Below are 21,448 nucleotides of genomic sequence, written 5' to 3' on the forward strand. Positions count from 1 at the left end.
TCCTGGCCAGTACATGACATCTCTGGCTCTTTCTTTGCATTTCACAATGCCTAGGTGAGACTCGTGAACTCTCTCCAGCATGTCTGACCTCAAGTTGCGCGGTACAACAACTCGTAAGCTTTTGAAGAGTAGGCCGTCAGAGCATGAGAGCTCTTCTCTGAAAGTCCAATACTTCCTGACCTGTGGTGGAATGTGTCTGAACGCAGTTCATCACCAGCTGCATCTCTTCATCAGCTGCTGTTGCTGTCCTGAAAGCATTCAACTTTTCGGATGAGATTGGCAAGTACGTTGACAAGACATGAATTTGTAATTCATCTTCTAAGAGTGGTTCATTGTGTTCTTTGAGATAGGCACGGCTCAGTGTGTCTGCTATGTACAACTCTTTGCCAGGTTTGTATTTCACTTGTAGATAGGGTTGCAGTCTCATAAGCATTCGTTGTAGTCGAGGAGGGGCTTTCTGTAGTGACTTTTTGAACACTGTCCCTAGGGGCTTATGGTCGGATTCAACGTGCACAGATTTTCCATAGATGTACTGGTTGAATTTCCCACAGCCAAAGAGCTAAAAGCTCTTTCTCAATCTGAGCGTATCTTTTCTGACACTCAGTGAGCGACCTCGATCCAAATGCTACTGGCTGTCCTTCTTGCAGTATCGCTGCACCTAATCCCTCTGAACTTGCGTCTACTGACAGTGTAATGTCTTTGCTGACATCAAAGTATCTCAACACTGGGGTGTTACTCACCATTCTCTCACTTTCTGAAGCCCTCTTTTTGCTTAAAGTCCCAATGCCATGCTATGTCACTTTCTAGCAGTTTTCTCACAGGTGCACTCACCTCTGCCAGATTCGGTATGAATTTTGCCAGATATTGCAGCATTCCCAGGAACCTCATCAGAGCTGTTTTATCTTCTGGTTCCGGCATGTCCTGTATCGCTCTGACCTTTTCTGGGTTGGGTTTCAATCCGTCTGCAGACAAGACATGTCCAACATAGCTGACTTCAGTCATCCTGATCTTGCATTTAGCTCGATTCCGCTTCAGGTTGATGCTTCTGACTCTGTCTAGCAGCTGTCTCAATCTTTAGTCATGCTGCTCCATATTTTCTCCCCAAACAAGAATGTCATTGACTATGTTCACAACTCCCTCCAGGTCTTCTAGACGCTGTGCGATGCACTTCTGAAACACCTCTGGAGCGGATGAGATACCAAAGGGTAATCTCAGGAAGCGATACCTTCCAAACGGAGTGTTGAAGGTGCACAGCTTGGAGCTTTCGTCGTCGAGTTGAACTTGCCAGAAACCATGGTTGGCATTTAAGACAGAGAACACTTTGGCATTTGGCATTTCCGCGACTATCTCTTCAACTGTGCGTAGTGGATAATGCTCTCGGCGTATCGCTTTGTTTAGATCTTGTGGGTCAATACAAATCCTAAGTTTGTTTGGTTTGACTACAGTCACCATGCTATCCATCCAGTCAGTGGGCTCTGTTTGTCTCGTAATGACCCCAATGTCTTCCATTCTGTTTAGTTCTTCTTTAACTCTGTTTTTCAATTCTACAGGTACTTTGCGTGGTGGATGAATGACTGGTTGAACCTCTTTGTCAAGCTGGATATGGTGTAATCCTGGAACACATCCTAAGCCTGTGAATAAATCTTCGTACTCACTTAAGATGTCATCTTCATTTCCTACTTTGAACACTCTTTTGATCAAGCCTAGCTCTGTGTATGCATCTCCTCCAATAATTGCTGGTGAATTGCCATCAACAACTTGGAATTCAGCTCATACTCCTTGTCTTTGTGGTAACACTTGAGCTTTGCCTTGCCTTTTGGCTCCATCATGTGGCCAGAATAGGTAACAAGCGTGTACTTGGATTTTAGCAGTGCTTTCTTGTTTGCCACTTTCTCAAAATTTTTGTACGTCAGTACATTGCATTCTGCTCCAGTATCTAGTTTAAATGTCAATTCATGGTTGTTTATTTTCAGTGCTTGTGTCCATTTCTGATTTTCCTTTTCATTTGCAGAGACTACATCCAGACGTTTGAATGGCACATTTTCTTTCATTTCAACGCATCCTAAAAACATCAGCATTTTCTTCCTGTTCTAATTCATGAACTTTTCTCTCTGTTTTCTTTGCGTTGCCTTTTTGTTTTGGTGTTTTGCACATACGACCGAAGTGATTCTTTCTTGAACACTCGTCGCAAACCTTTCCGTATGCGGGGCATTTCTTCGGCTGGTGTGAGTAGCCACACCTCGTGCATTCCTAGCTGTCTGTCCTAGCACTTCTAGCTTGCATGCTGTCTTGCTTAGCTCTGGGCTTTGTTTTCACAATTTTGTTCACGGAAATGTCTGATTCCTCTTGCAGAGTTTTCATGTGACTTTGTGTAATTTCGTTAGCTCGACAAATGTCTAATGCTTTTTCCAGATCCAACTTCTCTTCTCGTAAGAGTCTTGCATTCACTATGTCCTTTCTTTCAGCTCCTTCAAATCCAGTTCTCCTTCACCAAATTCCATAGTATTATGTACCTTCAAGGCTTCATCTCCCGCCACATGTAGAAACGTTGCACACTGTCTTTCTTCACTCTTCTCCGCCAACCTAGATGCGATGAGATAGACGTCGAACTTCTGAACCCATGTTCGCCAGTTTTCTGCAACATTTCCCTCGAAGCTGAGACTATTCGGAGGTTTCAGTTGCTCCATAGTTCGCTTCTTGTTCACTTCCGACACCATGTGATATTTTGGTATTGTACCAAGGGATGAAAATATTGATAAATCAAGGAGACCGATTTCACATGACTGTTACTGTTTACTTGCGTCTTCAACACGTTACAGATTATTCACTTCCCGTTGTACCTGACCTAGAACTACAACTAAGAATGACTCCATTAAGTGGTACGGAGGTAAACTACAACTACAATACATCACAGCTCCCTCGCACACACACACACGCACACACACACACACACACACACACACAGACAAGCACACAAACCTCCCAAAGCTGCCAGTGACAGGGTAGGCTGACACAGAGGAACTCATGATGTTAGTCACACCAATCGCCAGCAGCTCCTGGTTGGCATCAATTCTGTAGTCGTTCTGACTGGCTGAGAAGAAACAGGAAATCAATTAACAGTCTGATGAAACACTCATTTTTTAGCTGCCTTGATTATCTAATGCTGGTATAATGTGACGTGACACATACAAGAAACAGTTTACCTAAAGTCTATATGTGACAAAGGAGCCACGCGAGCAGCTCTGTGATGCTGCGCTTTAGTACAGTGGTGCTTCCAGCAAAACAATGCTTGTCTTGTCATAAAACAATTAGAGAAATTGCAGGAGTGCAGAGAGGAGGTGGAGAAAAAACAAACTGACAATTCACTTTGAAATATTACGTGAACAGCTGAAAATCTACAATAACAGTCAAACTGGCACAAATCTCTCATTTTTCAAGACTCATCACAGACCATAAAAACAACACCAAATTCCTGTTCTCCACCATTGATCGTTTAACTCAGGGGTGGGCAAACTTTTTCACTTGTGGGCCACAAAGGGTTCTAAAATTTGACTGGGGGGCCGGACCAGGAGCAGATGGATGGAGTGTTTTGGTAATCCACCTCATAAGAGAAAATAAAATATCATGAGATATGTAGAACACATGTGCTTTAATTTCAATTGAAAATGAACAAAAGCATTACAACTAAATATCTGTCTTTGAAGTCCCACAGAACTGAGCTATTTATTGAAATGACTCTTTTTATTATTTTAAAGCACTGAAAGTTGTGTTATCCTTAAGGATATTATCATCATCAGTCTCCTCCTGACTGTCTTTGTAGCTGTCACAGGAAAATGTGTTTCTTTTGTACAGAGTTTTTTGTTACTGCAGAGAAAATGTCTTGTTTTAAATTTCTGCAAGTTCTTTGTCATGTTACTACCACCTGCTGGTCACATTACATATTGCTCTAAATAGTCAGCATGCAGCGTCACATGATCAGATACAGGAAATGTGCTGCCAGGAAAACAGACGCAGAAAACGCACACTGGACGGTGAAAACAAGAAAATAGACGCTAAGGGACTGTAACAACTCCTAAATTACTGGTCAGAAGGCGCATACGGTATGTTTTTGTAATTTATTTTGAACAGATGATTTATTTAAGTTTGAGGATGTGTTTGTGCTGACAAATGCTTGTTTTTGTATTGTTAATTTTGCACAGTTTTTCACGGTGTTTGCTGTGCGAAGAAGAAAATAAATGCTGGTGAACATCAGTTGGAGCGTGGCTTATCTGTACCAGTAGAAAACCTTGGGAGCAGTTATAGTGAAAAACGTGGCCATTCCAAGACTGAGAAGCAAGATTCCTGCACGGCCATGCTTCAAGGACTTCACTGCAGCCCGCACCAAAGATCTGCCTCCATATTCCTGCATCAGCTGGACATCCGAACTGCAGTGGCCCATTCCAGTCGAGTTCATGAGGGACCAAGGCAACATTAAAGGACAGTGCAGTTTTGCAATAAATCTCAACGCCTTTGGGATACCAGGTCAGACTGTATCTTAAGAGTCTGGAAATAGTTTGTTTCCGAATTTAAAGCCATTAAAAAAAAAAAACAAACAAACAAACAGCAAACTGTGTTTTGAAAATGTACATTTATTGGAAGTGTGCAACTTTTGTGATATTGTTTGATAATTGAGATAGTGTATTTTCGTGGTTCTTTTATAAGTTTCCGTTCATTGTTTAATATTTCAAAGGTTGCAGTTCAGTATTTAAGTATTTTTGAAAATGGAACATAGTACATTAGAAACTCGTGTGTTAGAGGACGTACTTGCATCCTTAGAAGATGAGAAAGCACAGTTGGAAGATAAATTAGAAACTGAACTTGAAGATTCTGAAAGAGAAGAAATTCAGACACGCATAGGAGAAATTTGGGCAGATCTTGAAATACATAAGATAGGGCTGCCGCAGCCACTGGCTCAAGTTGAAACAGAGGTTAGACGCTCAGAAAGGGAAAGAAGCCTAACAGTAAAAATGCTTGAGTTTAAAAGGAATGAAATAGCAAACAAGGAAAGAAAGTTCATGTCGTCATATGTAAACTTTAAGGCAGAGGTACAACTGATAAGGTCTAAACTTAAAGAAGAATGCTGTAAGGCTGAGTTAGGTGAAATGATCAAATCAGTAGAAAAATGTGAGTCAGAACTAAAGCAAGAGTATGAGAGTTTACGTGCACTGACAGCACCATCTCAAGACATAAGAAGGAAGATGGATAGCTGCACTTCAGTTACTACTGAAATAACTCTGCTCCTGAAAAGGCGCTATGCAGATGTTGATACCAAGGAGTTTGATGCAGTAGCTGTGAAAGAATCACTCCTTCAGTTACTCCAAAGAGAAGATGCAAGGTCAGTTTATGGATCAACTGTGTCAAGAGCTGAACGGAGTAGTCAGCGAAGTCATAGTCAGCAAGGAAGTCATGTATCTGCAAAGAAGGCAGACGCAGCTGCACGTTTGGCATCAAAACGGGCTGAAATAAACAGAGAAATGGAAATCTCTTCCCAGAGAAAGACAATTCTAGCTCAGCAAGAGAGGTTAAAAATGTTGGAAGATCGAAGGGATCTTGAGGCCATAGAGGCTGAATACAATGTGTATGCTGAAGAGGAATCAAAATTGAATGCTGAAATAAGAGATAGTGAAGTAAAAGGCACTTTACTGAGTCAGCTTCCAATGCAGCACAACAGCGCTCCATGCACCCAAGTTCTCCTAAACATGTCAGCTCCCCCTTTCTCTGAAGGTAAATGCAATAAGACCCCCCACAGTGATCCAGTCTCTCACTGTGACAAAAGGGTAGAGTCACAAAAAGGTGAAGCCTCACTAGTTCAAGCACTGAAAGAATCCTTGGCAATGACTAGACTTCCAGCACCAGAGCCGTTCATATTTACAGGAAACCCACTCAAATTCACTGAGTGGCGCACCTGCTTTAAGGCTCTAATTGAGACAAGCTGCACAGATCCAGCACATAACACCAGCTGTTCTATTTGAAAAAATACATAGGCGGAGAAGCACTTTGTGTATTAGAAGGAACATTCTATCGAAGTGATGAGGAAGCATACCTACAGGCCTGGGATGCCTTAAACAAACGATATGGTCACCCCTTTGTAGTTCAAAGAGCCTTCCGTGGAAAACTGAGCAGCTGGCCAAAGATTGGATCAAAAGAATCTCTTAAATTAAGAGAGTTCAGTGATTTCCTCATTTCCTGTAAAAATGCTATGCCCCATGTGCAAGGTCTCAGGGTTTTAGATGATTGTGAGGAAAACCAAAAATTGCTACTGAAACTTCCTGACTGGGCAACAACCCGCTGGAACCGGCATGTCACTAAAACACTGGATGAAGGGAAGACATATCCGGGTTTCACAGAATTTGCAGACTTTGTGGCTGAAGAAGCACGCATAGCATGCAATCCAGTATCCTCCCTGTATGCATTAAGGCACACATGCGAAAAACCTGAGAAGGAACAGAAACGTCTGAAGGCAAGTGTCCTGGTGGCATCAACAAAGGTATTTAAAAATTCAAAGGCCACAGGTACATCACAGGGTGACAAGAGTTCCAGACCTAGCCCTTCTGCAACTCAGAACAAAGGGCAAATTAAATGTATCTGCTGTCAACAAAATCATTTTATCTATAAATGTGAAAAATTTGCTGCAATGTCTCTTGAAGAAAGGAAACAGTTCATTATGGACAACAAAATGTGCTTTGGCTGCCTTAGAGTTGGCCATACCTCCAAAAATTGTCGCCAGAGAGTCACTTGTAATATTTGCAGGCGAAACCACCCCTCTCCTCTCCATGAAGAACGTCTGCAAGCAGACAAGCCTGAAACACCATCACACGAGGAAAGAGATTCAACCGTTTCATGCAGTGTAAGAGTTGGCAACAGTGATTGCACTTCAATGATTGTTCCAGTGTGGCTCTCTTGTGCAGCAGAGAAAAGCAAAGAAATCTTGGTGTACGCACTGTTAGACACACAAAGCAGTAATACATTCATTGACCAAGACATTTGTGAAAAAATTCAGGCAACCACTGAACCTGTTAAGTTAAAACTAACAACAATGACTGACAGGGGTTCAATCGTGCCTTGCCAAAAGGTGGAAGGACTAAGAGTAAGAGGGTACCATTCCCAAGAGTACATTGAGCTGCCACCTACATACACTAGAGAATACATTCCACTGGAACAAAACAGTATTCCAACTCGTGAGACAGCGAAAAGGTGGACCCACCTTCTCTGTATTGCAGAGGAGATGCCAAATCTGTTGGACTGTCCTGTAGCACTCCTGATTGGTTATGACTGTGCAAGGGCTCTGAAACCAAGGGAAGTCATACCAGGAAATGATTATGATCCATATGCAGTCAAAACAGACTTAGGATGGAGTATTGTGGGATCCATTAAACCCTGGACCAGTTCAATGGATGTAACAGGGGTCTGCCATCGCATCTCTGTTAAAGAGCTCCCATCCATCACCCCTGCCTCTGTAATCAAAGCATTGGAAAGGGATTTTCTAGACACAAACCCTAAAGAAGGGAGTGTATCTCAAGAGGACATTCAGTTCCTACAGCTCTTGAGTGGAAATATTAACCACAACAAGGAAGGTCATCTGGAAATGCCCCTACCCTTCAGAGAGCGTCCACATCTTCCAAATAATAAGCAGCTGGCTACATCTCGCCTAAAGCATTTAAAAAGAAAAATGGAGAAAAATCCCAAGTACAAAGAGGACTATGTGAAATTCATGGACAGTGTGTTTGAAGATGGTGATGCAGAAGAAGCAGACGACACACCGAAGGATGGTAATACATGGTACATTCCACACCATGGGGTGTACCATCCAAGGAAGCCAGAGAAAATTAGAGTTGTTTTTGACTGCTCTGCCAGATTTGAAGGCACCTCTCTAAATGACCACCTACTGACAGGTCCAGATTTGACCAATGCTCTGGTAGGAGTCTTGTGCAGATTTTGCGAACACCAAATCGCAGTCATGTGCGACGTGGAAAAAATGTTCCACCGCTTCCACGTCAGCCAAGGAGATCGGGACTTCTTAAGGTTCCTGTGGTGGAAAGATGGGAACACAGATACTGAGCCTAAGGAATATCGCATGCGAGTGCATATTTTTGGAGCAGCATCATCTCCAGGATGTGCTAACTTTGGCATGAAGCACCTAGCCAGTGAACATGAAAGGGACTACCCCTTGGCAGTCAGCTTCATTCACAAAAATTTCTATGTGGATGACGGGCTCATCAGTTTTGATTCAGTCAACAAAGCGAAACAGCTGGTCAATGAAGCACAAGAAATCTGTGCTAAAGGAAAGTTGCGCTTACACAAATTTGTGTGCAATAACAAAGAAGTCTTGGATGCAATTCCAGAGACAGAATGTGCCAGTGACAGGAAAAATGTGAATCTGAACTACACTGAGATTCCAATGCATAGTGTATTGGGAATAAAATGGGACGTAGAGGCCGATGTGTTCTCGTTCAATGTGGCCCTCAAAGAAAAACCAGCCACACGGCGAGGAATCCTAGCAACAGTTGCAAGCGTGTACGATCCATTAGGATTTCTCTCTCCCTACATCTTGTCTGGAAAACAAGTGCTGCAAGAGATGTGCAAACGTGGTGTTGGATGGGATGAGCCTGTTCCCCCTGCACTTGAGACCAAGTGGAAAATATGGCTCTGTGACTTGGAAAATCTTCAAAAAATTCAAATACCAAGATGTCTCATTCCTGAGAACCTCAGCACGATCCAAAAAATTGAGCTGCATCATTTTTCAGATGCCAGCAGCAATGGTTATGGGCAATGTTCATATATCAGGATTGTTGCTGATGAACAAGTGCATTGTACACTGGTAATGGGTAAAGCCAGAGTGGCACCCACAAGCATTGTCACCATCCCGCGCCTTGAACTCACTGCAGCCACAGTTTCTGCCGGAGTAAGTAACTTCCTCAGAGCAGAGCTTGAGCTGAAGATAGATAAGGAGTTTTTCTGGACAGATTCTCGAGTCGTGCTTGGGTACATTAAGAATGAAGCTCGGCGCTGTCATGTTTTTGTTGCTAATCGCGTCCAGAAAATAAGAGACACTACAGATCCAAGACAATGGTACTATATTGAAACTGATCAAAATCCAGCGGATCATGCCTGTAGGGGTCTCACGGTGGCAGGCCTGATCGACTCAAACTGGCTCTCTGGACCTAGGTTTTTATGGGATCGAGAAATTAACATAAACCAACATTCCCCAGAGCTTCTTGTTGGGGACCCAGAGGAAAAAGTCCTGAAGACGAATGCAGTTGAGACAGACAGCTTTCTTGAGAGGTTCTCAAGATTCTCTGACTGGAATACAGCCCTCAATGTTGTTGCAAGGATTAAAAGAATGGCAAAGAGAGACAAGTCAGGGCACATTAGTGTGGAGGAGAGAAAAATGGCTGCTTTTGTACTCATCCAGGCAGCACAAAGAGAGGCCTTTGAAGAAGAGCTGAAATGGTTCAGTCAAAAATCAGCTAAACTACCAAGAACTCATAAGATGTACCAACTTGATCCCATCCTTGTGAATGACCTGCTTAGGGTCGGAGGGCGGTTGAGAAAGTCTTCTGCATCATTTGAGTTGAGACATCCAGTGATTCTTCCTAAGGAAGGCATTGTCACAAAACTTGTCCTCGACCACTATCACAAGAAAACACAACATCAAGGTCGAGGCCAAACATTAAACGAACTCAGGGCCAATGGTTATTGGGTAATAGGTGCTAGTAAGGTAGTGGCCAAACATATTAAGTGTTGTGTCACTTGCAGAAAGGTGCGTGGACCAGTCGAAGAGCAGCACATGGCTGACTTGCCAGTTGACCGAGTAGATCCCTCACCCCCTTTCTCATACACTGGACTCGACTGTTTTGGCCCCTTCTACACAAAGCAAGGTCGGAAAGAATGTAAGCGATATGGCTTGTTGTTCACATGTTTAAGCTCCAGAGCCATTCACATTGAAATGCTGGTGGATCTCACCACTGATGCATTTATAAATGCTTTGAGATGCTTCATAGCAATCAGAGGAGCAGTGAGACAGATTAGATGCGACCGAGGTACAAATTTTGTCGGGGCAAAGAATGAGTTTGAAAAAGGTCTGCTGGAGTTAGACGAAGAGAAGATTTCTACCTATTTGGCTACAAACCAATGTGACTTCCAAATGAACATTCCCGAAGCAAGTCACAGGGGCGGAGTTTGGGAACGCCAGATTCGGACAGTCAGGAGTGTAATGAGTTCTGTCTTAGCACAAGCCACAGGAAGGCTAGATGACACCTCATTGAGAACATTCTTCTACGAGGCCATGTCGATTGTGAACAATCGCCCACTCACTACAGATACAATCAGTGACCCCACAAGTGTTGAGCCTTTGACACCTAACCATTTGCTCACGATGAAAATGTCTCTGCCCCTTCCACCTCCTGGCAAATTTGTCAGGGAAGATTTGTATGCCAGAAAGAGGTGGCGGAGGGTGCAATATCTAACAGAGCAATTCTGGAGCAGGTGGCGCAAAGAATATTTGGCAAACATAAGCCTAAGACAACAGTGGCATGCACCTAAAAGAAATGTGCAAGTTGGGGATGTAGTGATAGTCAAGGAGGACAATATTCCCAGAAATGAGTGGAAATTGGCCAGAGTAGTTCAGACGAGTGAAGATGATGATGGTCTTGTGCGAAAGGTTAAGATCCAAATAGGACAGAGGGATTTAGGGAAGAAAGGTGAACGTTTGAAGCAACTGTCGTTTCTTGAGCGACCAGTTCAAAAACTAGTAATACTAGTTGAAAATGAGTCCTAGACTATAGTGTCAAGGTACAAAATCTGATAACACAAACACAGAAGAGTGGTTTGCAGGTTTGAAGATTAAATTGTTTTGACGTTATTGAGGCAACATGGTTTGATGGTTGATTGTCAATTCAGGAAAATTACTAGATTTAATTTGTTTAACACATGGATGAATATAAATCTTTGTAATTTTGGTGGCAGTGTAGCTGTCACAGGAAAATGTGTTTCTTTTGTACAGAGTTTTTTTGTTACTGCAGAGAAAATGTCTTGTTTTAAATGTCTGCAAGTTCTTTGTCATGTTACTACCACCTGCTGGTCACATTACATATTGCTCTAAATAGTCAGCATGCAGCTTCACATGATCAGATACAGGAAATGTGCTGCCAGGAAAACAGACGCAGAAAACGCACACTGGACGGTGAAAACAAGAAAATAGACGCTAAGGGACTGTAACAACTCCTAAATTACTGGTCAGAAGGCGCATACGGTATGTTTTTGTAATTTATTTTGAACAGATGATTTATTTAAGTTTGAGGATGTGTTTGTGCTGACAAATGCTTGTTTTTGTATTGTTAATTTTGCACAGTTTTTCACGGTGTTTGCTGTGCGAAGAAGAAAATAAATGCTGGTGAACATCAGTTGGAGCGTGGCTTATCTGTACCAGTAGAAAACCTTGGGAGCAGTTATAGTCTTCATTTAAAAAACGGTAGGAGATGCAGGTCTACTTGTCCTCTCCTTCTATTCAATCATCCCTAATCCCAAAACTCAACAACGAGCAGCGTGAGGACGGAACAGTGACAACGCGCCAGTATGTGGAGCGCGTTATATTTGATCGCGCTGCATTTGCGCACTTGGTTTTGAGAACATACGTGCACCTGAGCACCACATATGTGCATCCCTTAACAGACAGAACAAATTAGTTTCAAATGCATTTTTTACATAACACAACGGAGAAACGTACTTTTAATTTCAGTGGGAACAGTGTTGTTGGTCTCCCTTTTTATCCAGCGCATCAAAGTCTGGAGTCAGTTTTCTTGCTGTATCATAGTCTTTAAACACCGCCTGATCGGTGTTCAGTCAAAAATATTTAGTTGTCCACTCCTTATTAAAAACTGGACATTCTTAGCTCCGCTCATCTTTACAGAAGGGCTGAGGGTCGAAGAGTAAAGCGCAAACGTGGAGTAATACGCTTCACCTCAACAAAGCTCAATGTATCTAGAGTGCGCCATCTATTGGGAAAAAAACAGAATTGCAGGGAAAATAAAACATTAACAAGGTTTATTGATATAATTTGTTCAAGTTCGGCGGGCCGGATTAAATTTTGTAACGGGCCGCATATGGCCCTCGGGCCGTAGTTTGCCCATGCCTGGTTTAACTAATAACAATTTTAAAAAACCCTCCAAACCCCCATCAGATGCCCTCTGTGAGGACTTTGCAGACCACTTCAGAAGTAAAATCGATAATATCAGATCCAGTCTTTTACCCCAACAGAATTTATTTTTTAACACACCTGTACCATTACTTTTACCTGAGGAAACACTGGAGAGTTTTGCCCTGGTGGACGCAAGGACACTTGGTCGAGCTTTCTCCCAAGTAAACCCAACAACCTGCCTTTTAGACCCAATTCCCACATCACTTTTAAAAACATTTTATGGCTTCTTTGAGGAACAGATTCTAAATATTGTAAATTAGTCTCTTCAGACGGGTGTCTTCCCTGCCGCCTTTAAAACATCAGTGGTGAAGCCCCTTCTGAAGAAGAGTAACCTAGACCCCAACATTTTTAATAACTACAGACCAGTGTCCAACTTACCATTTTTAAGTAAAATATTAGAAAAGCTGGTTTTTAATCAAGTAAATGATTTTTTAAATAGTATCAATATTTTAGAGAAATACCAATCTGGTTTTAGGATGAACCACAGTACAGAGACAGATTTTAAATGAAATTAGGTATAACGCAGATTCACATAAACTCACAGTCTTGGTACTACTGGATTTAAGTGCTGCTTTTGATACAGTAGATCACCACATTTTATTAAACAGACTGAGAAACCTAGTCAGCCTCTCTGGTACTGTTTTTAACTGGTTCAGCTCCCATGTCACAGATCGATATTTCCGGGTAAGTTTTGATACATGTTCCTCCAGAACACATAGGGTGCCCCAAGGGTCAATTTTAGGTCCAATTCTTTTTAATCTATATATGCTTCCCCTTGGGGACGTCATTAGGAGACACGGCATCAGCTTCCACAGTTATGCAGATGATACACAGCTGTACATTGCCGTGTCTCCTGAAGACACAGGGCCAATTGATGCCCTTTTTAACTGTATTTTAGATATAAATTCATGGATGGCATAGAATTTCCTACAGCCCAACCAGGACAAAACAGAGGTCTTAGTCATTGGTCCTGAAGGCAAGAGAGAGAAACTTTTACCAAAACTACAAGATTTTAAACCAACACATGTGTAAAGAACCTGGGCGCTATTTTTGACTCTGAGCTGAATTTTATTCCACACATTAAAAATGTAACAAAAATAGGTTTTTATCATCTTAAGAATATAGCCAGAGTCTGCCCATTTCTCTCTCAAGCTAACACGGAGGTGCTGATGCATTTTTTTTCTCCTGTCATTTAGACTACTGTAATGCCCTGCTCTCTGGCCTCCCCAAAAGGACAATTTCTAACCTGCAACTATTACAGAACTCAGCCACATGCGTGCTGACGAAGACCAGAGGGCGGGCTCACATTACACCGATTTTAAAATCGCTGCATTGGCTCCCCGTGTGTTTCAGGATCGATTTTAAGGTTCTTTTATGAGTTTTTTAATGTCTTAATGGTCTTGGGCCCACTTATTTATCTGACTTGCTTTTATCATATCAACCTGAGGTCCTGAGGTCCTCCGGCACTGGACTTTTAATTATTCCTAGAGTTAATACAAAAACCCACAGGGAGGCTGCATTCAGCCATTACCGCCCTCGACTATGGAATAGCCTGCCGGAGAGCATCAGGACTGCAGAGACTGTTGATGTTTTTAAAAGGAGGCTCAAGACTCACCTTTTTGGTTTGGCTTTTAACTTTTAATTCTTCTATTATGTTTTTTTTAATTCTTATATTTCTTATGACTTGTTCTTAGTTATGCACTTTATCTGTGTTACATCTTAAAATCTTATTACTTTTATTTATTACATTTTTAACTTTCTTAAAGCTTCTAATTTTTGTGCATTATACCTGCTTTTATCTTTAATTTATTTGGTTATTTATCTATTTATTTATTTTTTCTTTAGTCTTTTAGTTTTTAGCTTCAGTGTTTCCTCATGGGGGGCCTCCACACTGGGGTGTATGCCCGGGGCCGTTGGGTGGCTCTGCATTAAGTGCGGAGTCTGCCCCTGTCCATCGGCGTCTGGGTGGTCTCTGTGGCGGCGCCCCCGGTGGCTGCAGGCTGTGGCGCTTCCCAGAGTGGATGGCTCCCATAGGTGTTTCCTCACATGGTTCCTCAGTGCCCTGCCATGTCTCAGCACTGCGTGTGTGTGTGTGTGTGTTTTGTGAGTGTGTGTGAGCGTGTGTGTATATCTGGAAGCGGGATATTGTCTGTCATATTATGCTTTTATTCTCTCTGTTGTTGTATTCTTTTATCTTGTGAAGCACTTTGTGTTGCATTTTAAATGGATGAAAAGTGCTATATAAAAAAGTTTGATTGATTGATTGATTGATTGATTTATCAATCTTCTTTCCTCCAATATATATATGGTCTACTTTTTTCTTCTAGTTTTTGATATGGGTCATATTATGTGGAAATTTGTGCAGTTGGAAATGTCTGCATTCTGGATCTACTCATGGGAGATGGAATATCCAGATTCTGCATTTATTGTATCTCATTATCTTTTGGAATTGTAATATTCATATCTAATTTAGTAAGTTACTTTTGTGGCTCCTGTCCCAACTTGTTTGAAACATGTTGCTGGCATCAAATTCAGAAGCAGCATATATTTTCAACAATGAATGAAGTTGATGATGTACAACATTCAATCAGGGTTGTAGTGTCAATTCAAGTATCCTAGTGTGCGCTGGAATTCATATATATATATTTATAAACACAGAGAAGAAGAAAAGTATTGGTGCTTTAACTTTTATTATAACCGCATAACATTACAAAGATAATAGGACTGAGGAATGATACATAGTAGGGTAAGAGTTGTGTATACATTTTTTATAATTTTATGCCTTATGAATTTTAAGGCAAAATATACAATATGGAGTTGTTATTATTACTGTGTGTTCCCAGGTCACTCAGGTGACTTCTCCCCTGAAAATGAAAAAGAGATTGGTTATTAATTGCATATAGTTCATTGTGCTGAGATATCAGCCCTGAGACCACCTTGTAATTCATACTCACAACTGATTGGTCCGATGCTGAAAGTTTTCAGAGTCTCAGAGCCAGAAACGGAGCGATGTGTCCTGCCTGTGCAAGACTATGTGGTGGAAGAAGGTGGGAAAAAAAGAGATACCATCACAACTCAGTGTTTAAGTTGCACTGATTACGGATTGATGACACTATTAAAGAAGTAAATGTGTGACTTACTGGAACACAGTAGGAGGTCTTCCTGTCACACAGGCTGAGGTCACAATGAAGGTAAATGCTTTCATCATGCAGCAGGAAGAACAGGGCAGAGAAACGAGCCCGGAGGGACGAGCCGTTCTCAATCACTGACACCTGTCGGCGGTCTGTGGCACACCTGGCAAAGAAGTTGGAGAGGGTCATCACTATACATTTAACCTTTTCCCATTTCCATCACACCATCAAACCATCTCCTGAGGCTCAAGAGGGACACTTACTTGTTCTGGATGAAAAAGTGCTGTATGGAATCATGGGGGTTTGGTGAGGGAGTGGCGTAGCAGGCCTCGAGAACAAGTGCAAAGCGTGGATCTCTCTCATTAACATCGACATTTATGAAGAGTGGTGAGCCCACTGGCAGGGTCACTGGGCCTGTTGGATAACGGTCAATGAAGTTGGCGCTGCGGTACAGAGTCATGTAGGCTGTGACTTTGGTACCTGAGCCGAAAATGCCCTCTTCCGGCCTGTGGAGAAAATACATTTTTTTTTGTCTTTTTTCCAAGTTCTCTCCATGTTGTCATGGTCATATTTGTTTACTATTATACTCCAGAAAGTTCTGGACATTTCTTGGTCTTTTTGTGTGTTCCTTTCTGGGGTTTCCATGATTTGGACAAAAAACTTGCATGGTAGGAATGCATGCATATACAAACAGTAGGCAGCAACATAGAAATCTTCATTTCCCTATCAGATAGCTTTATAGGCACGTCCTTGCTGAAGTGCCTGAGGTTTCTGGAGTACTTGTGTTGTTGTGGTGCTGTTCTTTAAACCATCATCAGGGGACGAACTGTCAACTAGGTTGGTGGGATCATTTTGCAGTACAGCATTGAATGGGAATTTGATTGGATAACAGATCGTCAAACAACAAACAACCACATCCTTTATGCCCATGCAGCTGCCACTGACCCCAAACCACTGGATGGCATTTGCCACAGTGCTACTGGATTCATCACTTCAAACAGCTATCACACTGATCAGTGTGAATTATATGAAAAGGTTGGATCATATGTAAGTTGCTGAGGTATTTAACACCATTCGTTAAGGTAAGAGTTGATAACAATGACACAAATCAACTACTTATCATCTGCAAAACAAACTAAAATTTGAGATACTAATTCCTGTTAGGTTAGATTTTACCTTTGTGTGACTGACTAATTTTTGAGATCTTATAAGTCATTTGTTATCAAGTTTCTCTTGCAAAAGTGGTGAAAAAATAATTCTTAACTAACAAATTAATAGCAATTTTTTCCATTCTGTGTATAACAACACACAACACTGCTGTTCAGTATGATGAGGATTTGAAAATCCTGCACAGTTGACTTTGGTGACTCCCAGTGGTAATATCAAAAAAGACACTGTGGCAGAAAGCAATGCATACTACATGTAGGTGAATAGTTAAAATGAAGACATAAACTGGACCTAATTTAACCAGGTCTGCCTTAATTTTCGATTGTAGACATAGGAGCTTCATCATTTTTACAACCAGTCACATTCAGTGAAAGGCTACTTACGGCAAGCGTTGACTTATAGAGCCATTCAGGGTGACGTCTGCGTCCAGGGGATATACGCAGGAGAAGGGAAGACTCACGGGAACAACAAAGGATGCATTTATTGGGTAGAGAAATAAACTGTTGGAGTAGATGGCATGTGTGCCGTTGGTCTGAAAGACAGAGGGTGATTAAATGATCAATTAGCCAAATGATTATGTCAGCTTGAGAGGATATGCTATGAGCAGCAGCATGACCTGTTTTAGGGCCCTGTCCTGTCCAGGATTTAAGACATTGTAAGACAATGAATTGCCCCTGCCATTTCCTCCTGACCTGACCTCCCTGCAGAAGAGTGAGTGAAAAGAAGTTTCCCATTTGGGGACCAATAACCCCGTCTTAACGACAGTCTAAAGCTTATGTGCAGTTGTGTAGATGGCAGTCCAGTTTTAAGAACAGGAGGTGCCAGTCAGGAGTCACCCCACACTGGCCAGAGTAAAAAGAGAGATCATCTGGCCTTAACCACGCCTACAGCAATGGAGAGAGGGACTAAGACCTGGGAGACTGATTGGTTTTGATGTGACCAGAACACACCATCAAGCTCAACATGAGGTCACCAACATTGAAGGAGATTCAGAAAGTCATCAGGGCTGCTAGAACATGCTCAGCCCCAGGCCAATAATAACAATAATAATAAGAGGTGCCCCTTCTCAATGTGAGCTGGAAGAAGGGGAAGGTATCTTGGCCATGGAGACATTTAGAGGGAGTCTGGATTATGGAGAAAAAAAAAAGAATAATGGGTAGGTCAGGACCATCTCATTCCTCAGTGTTGACGTCAAGGCATCAGTATCGTTACTTGATGCCTGATGAAGTTTGTGTTCAGTTTCATCTCCAACCAACCAAATGCTAAGACCACAGTGGTAGCACTATGTTAGCTGTCTGGGTTTAACCCTGAATGGAAATAAATAAGACAACAGATATTAACGTGATACATTGGAGCAGTGCAGCCTTAAGTGAGCTGAAAGCAGCTGAAGATTCAAGATGTCTACAGCTAAATGAGGGAGAACACAGAGGTAGATTGTTTAGCACGGCCCAGAATTTCTAGCTACAGCATACCCAAGCATCACAGATATGTTATGAGGCAGTATGGAAAAGAGCAGGCCAACACAAAATTATTTCTTTAGACATGCTGGTAATTAGGTTTACATCAAAAAACAGTAATTACCCTCAGTGTGTTTCCACAGGCACCGTCAATGACATCCACTTCGTACCACACAATGTCATTCTTCACACGGACCCAGGAGCAGTTCAGAACTGCTAAGTTGCCGGAGAACGCGTTCAAACCAGAGGCAGCCAGGTCAGACACATCTAGCCCTACTTTCATTTTATCACGGCCACAAATAAAGTAAGAAGGTTGGAGTGGCACTAAAGAGAAAGATACAAGGTCACAGAACGAAAGTGTGAGAGAGGAAGACGCCATGATGACAACCTCCATAAACATGTACCACAGTTTGCATGTATTTTTAGCTATATCATCTCAAAACATTGCCAAATATAAAAAGGAAACCTACATTCACAAACAACGCTGGCATCTTCACCGTGATAACAGTCGTGGGACCCAAGTCCTCGATGTTTGCAGTCTGTTAGCGATGTTTCATTGCCATAACATCTGACATCGTCCAACCAGATGGGTCCTGTGCCCTGTCCAAACGATGCAAACTGAAGTGCTGAACGAGCAGCACCGCAGCCCATCTGTCTACACACCACGTTGGCATCATTCAGATCCCATAAATCATCACACACTGTCCCCCACTGTCCAGAAAGGTACACCTCCACTCTGCCAGAGCAGCGGTTGCCGGAGTTGACCAGCCTCATTGGTGAACTAGCTAACAGAAAACATGCAACACAAAACTGTTAATATGAGACACAAATGACAGATGGACTAAATGAGAATGAGGATACAGCGGCTTTCTGCTTAAAACTGACAGGTGGTGACTGCAATCCTCTCTGCTTGATGTTACACCATAGACAGTATGTGACACAGTGAGGTTTCATTGACTTAAAATTTGTGTTTACCTTCACAGACGACACCAGCATCTTCACTGTGACGGCAGTTGTGGGATCCAATCCCTATGTTTCTGCACTCGGAGAGCTTTGATTCGCTGCCTGTGCACCTGACATCATCCAACCAGATAGGCCCGCTACCCGGTCCAAAATGTGCGGATGTTGGTGCTGACAGGGCCCTGCCACATCCCAGCTGTCTACACACCACCTGAGCATCAACCAGGCCCCAGGAATCATCACACACCGTCCCCCACTGTCCACGTTGGAAGATCTCTACTCTACCAGAGCAGGAGCCGTTTCTTCCATTGGCCAGGCGGACCTGCCCCTCAACTGCTGTGCTGTCATTCCATGTTGGAGTGGGAGGAGTAGTGGCAGTAGTAGTGTTGAAGTAGGGAGGTCTCGTTGGGGGCGGGAAAGTTGTGCTGTTGAATTCTGGTTCAGCTGAAAGAAAAATCTGAAGTCACAAGACAACTACAACCTGCACTGCCACCAGCATTACTGAGGAAAAGCCCCCCTTCTTTATAACCGATTTAACTGATTACGTTATCGTTGGACACAGAGCAACACTGTGTTCTTCACAGGAACTGCACATGTACATTTGACCGATTGCACTATAAAACAACATTGATTGTGTGTGGTAAACACTGAAATATATTGATGAGACCATTTTCTAGTTAAACGTTAGCAATAAGAATTGGAGTGTACTTTAAATATGTGTCAACATTTTTACCTCCACAAATAACGCTGGCATCTTCAAAGTGACCACAGTTGTGGGACCCAAGTCCTACATGTCTGCAGTCTGTTAGCGATGTTTCATTGCCATAACATCTGACATCGTCCAACCAGATGGGTCCTGTGCCCTGACCAAACGCTGCACCATGTAGTGCTGAATGAGCAACACCGCAGTCCATCTGTCTACACACCACGTCGGCATCATTCAGACCCCACTCATCGTCACACACTGTCCCCCACTGTCCAGAAAGGTACACCTCCACTCTGCCAGAGCAGCGGCTGCTGGAGTTGACCAGCCTCATTGGTGAACTAGCTAACAGAAAACATGCAACACAATACTGTTAATATGAGACACAAATCACAGATGGACTAAATGAGGATGAGGATATCTTTGAGGAAGCACATACAGGGGCTTTCTGCTTAAAACTGACAGGTGGTGACTACAATCCTCTCTGCTTGATGTTACACCATAGACAGTATGTGACACAGTGAGGTTTCATTGACTTAAAATTTGTGTTTACCTTCACAGACGACACCAGCATCTTCACTGTGACGGCAGTTGTGGGATCCAATCCCTATATTTCTGCACTCGGAGAGCTTTGATTCGCTGCCTGTGCACCTGACATCATCCATCCAGATGGGCCCGCTGCCCTGTCCAAAATGTGCAGATGTTGGTGCTGACAGGGCCCTGCCACATCCCAGCTGTCTACACACCACCTGAGCGTCAACCAGGCCCCAGGAATCATCACACACCGTCCCCCACTGTCCACGTTGGAAGATCTCTACTCTACCAGAGCAGGAGCTGTTTCTTCCATTGGCCAGGCGGACCTGCCCCTCAACTGCTGTGCTGTCATTCCATGTTGGAGTGGGAGGAGTAGTGGCAGTAGTAGTGTTGAAGTAGGGAGGTCTCGTTGGGGGCGGGAAAGTTGTGCTGTTGAATTCTGGTTCAGCAGAAAGAAAAATCTGAAGTCACAAGACAACTACAACCTGCACTGCCACCAGCATTACTGAGGAAAACCCCCCCTTCTTTATAACCGATTTAACTGATTATGTTATCGTTGGACACAGAGCTACACTGTGTTCTTCACAGCAACTGCACATGTACATTTGACCGATTGCACTATAAAACAACATTGATTGTGTGTGGTAAACACTGAAATATATTGATGAGACCATTTTCTCGTTAAATGTTAGCAATAAGAATTGGAGTGTACTTTAAATATGTGTCAACATTTTTACCTCCACAAATAACGCTGGCATCTTCAAAGTGACCACAGTTGTGGGACCCAAGTCCTACATGTCTGCAGTCTGTTAGCGATGTTTCATTGCCATAACATCTGACATTGTCCAACCAGATGGGTCCTGTGCCCTGACCAAACGCTGCACCATGTAGTGCTGAATGAGCAACACCGCAGTCCATCTGTCTACACACCACGTCGGCATCATTCAGACCCCACTCATCATCACACACTGTCCCCCACTGTCCAGAAAGGTACACCTCCACTCTGCCAGAGCAGCGGTTGCCGGAGTTGACCAGCCTCATTGGTGAAGTAGCTAACAGAAAACATGCAACACAAAACTGTTAATATGAGACACAAATGAAAGATGGACTAAATGAGGATGAGGATATCTTTGAGGAAGCACATACAGCGGCTTTCTGCTTAAAACTGGCAAATTTCATTTCATATTTTTTTCAGCAGGTGGTAACTGTAATCCTCTCTGCTAGATGTTACATCATAGACAGTATGTGACACAGTGAGGCT

The 21,448-nt window shown here is 42.8% G+C and overlaps 2 protein-coding genes across 3 annotated transcripts in view; one reads left to right on the top strand and one right to left on the bottom strand.

Moving 5' to 3' along the window:
• LOC121604632 (deleted in malignant brain tumors 1 protein-like) overlaps window positions 1–19,987 on the bottom strand; it is a 60,539-nt gene extending 40,552 nt beyond the window's left edge. Inside the window, exons 1-4 of the mRNA XM_041934207.1 lie at window positions 19,684–19,987; window positions 18,966–19,394; window positions 18,461–18,775; window positions 17,979–17,994 (exon numbers count right to left, since the gene is read on the bottom strand). Of these exons, the coding sequence (XP_041790141.1) occupies window positions 17,979–17,994; window positions 18,461–18,775; window positions 18,966–19,394; window positions 19,684–19,987 (1,064 nt within the window). The remainder of the gene's footprint in view (window positions 1–17,978; window positions 17,995–18,460; window positions 18,776–18,965; window positions 19,395–19,683) is intronic.
• LOC121604290 lies at window positions 4,820–11,472 on the top strand. Of its 2 annotated transcripts, none has more exons than XR_006006746.1 (2): window positions 4,820–11,290; window positions 11,390–11,472. XR_006006746.1 is itself a non-coding variant. In XM_041933768.1 (2 exons), the coding sequence occupies exons 1-2, from the start codon at window positions 6,339–6,341 to the stop codon at window positions 10,814–10,816; spliced, it is 3,705 nt and encodes a 1,234-aa protein (XP_041789702.1). In that variant the 5' UTR covers window positions 4,820–6,338; the 3' UTR covers window positions 10,817–11,410. The 2 variants fall into 2 exon arrangements, 1 of the variants encoding a protein (XP_041789702.1); XM_041933768.1 differs by having other exon boundaries at window positions 4,820–6,392; window positions 7,166–11,410.
• Window positions 19,988–21,448: the final 1,461 nt, after the last annotated feature.

Source organism: Chelmon rostratus, chromosome 3 (genome assembly GCF_017976325.1).
Source record: "Chelmon rostratus isolate fCheRos1 chromosome 3, fCheRos1.pri, whole genome shotgun sequence".
NCBI lineage: Eukaryota > Metazoa > Chordata > Actinopteri > Chaetodontiformes > Chaetodontidae > Chelmon > Chelmon rostratus.

Coding starts and splice junctions, on each gene's coding strand:
- LOC121604290 (XM_041933768.1), top strand. CDS start 6,339: ATGTCACTAAAACACTGGATGAAGGGAAGACATATCCGGGTTTCACAG. Junction 6,393..7,165: donor TCCGGGTTTCACAGAATTTG/CAGACTTTGTGG, acceptor ATTGAGCTGCCA/CCTACATACACTAGAGAATA.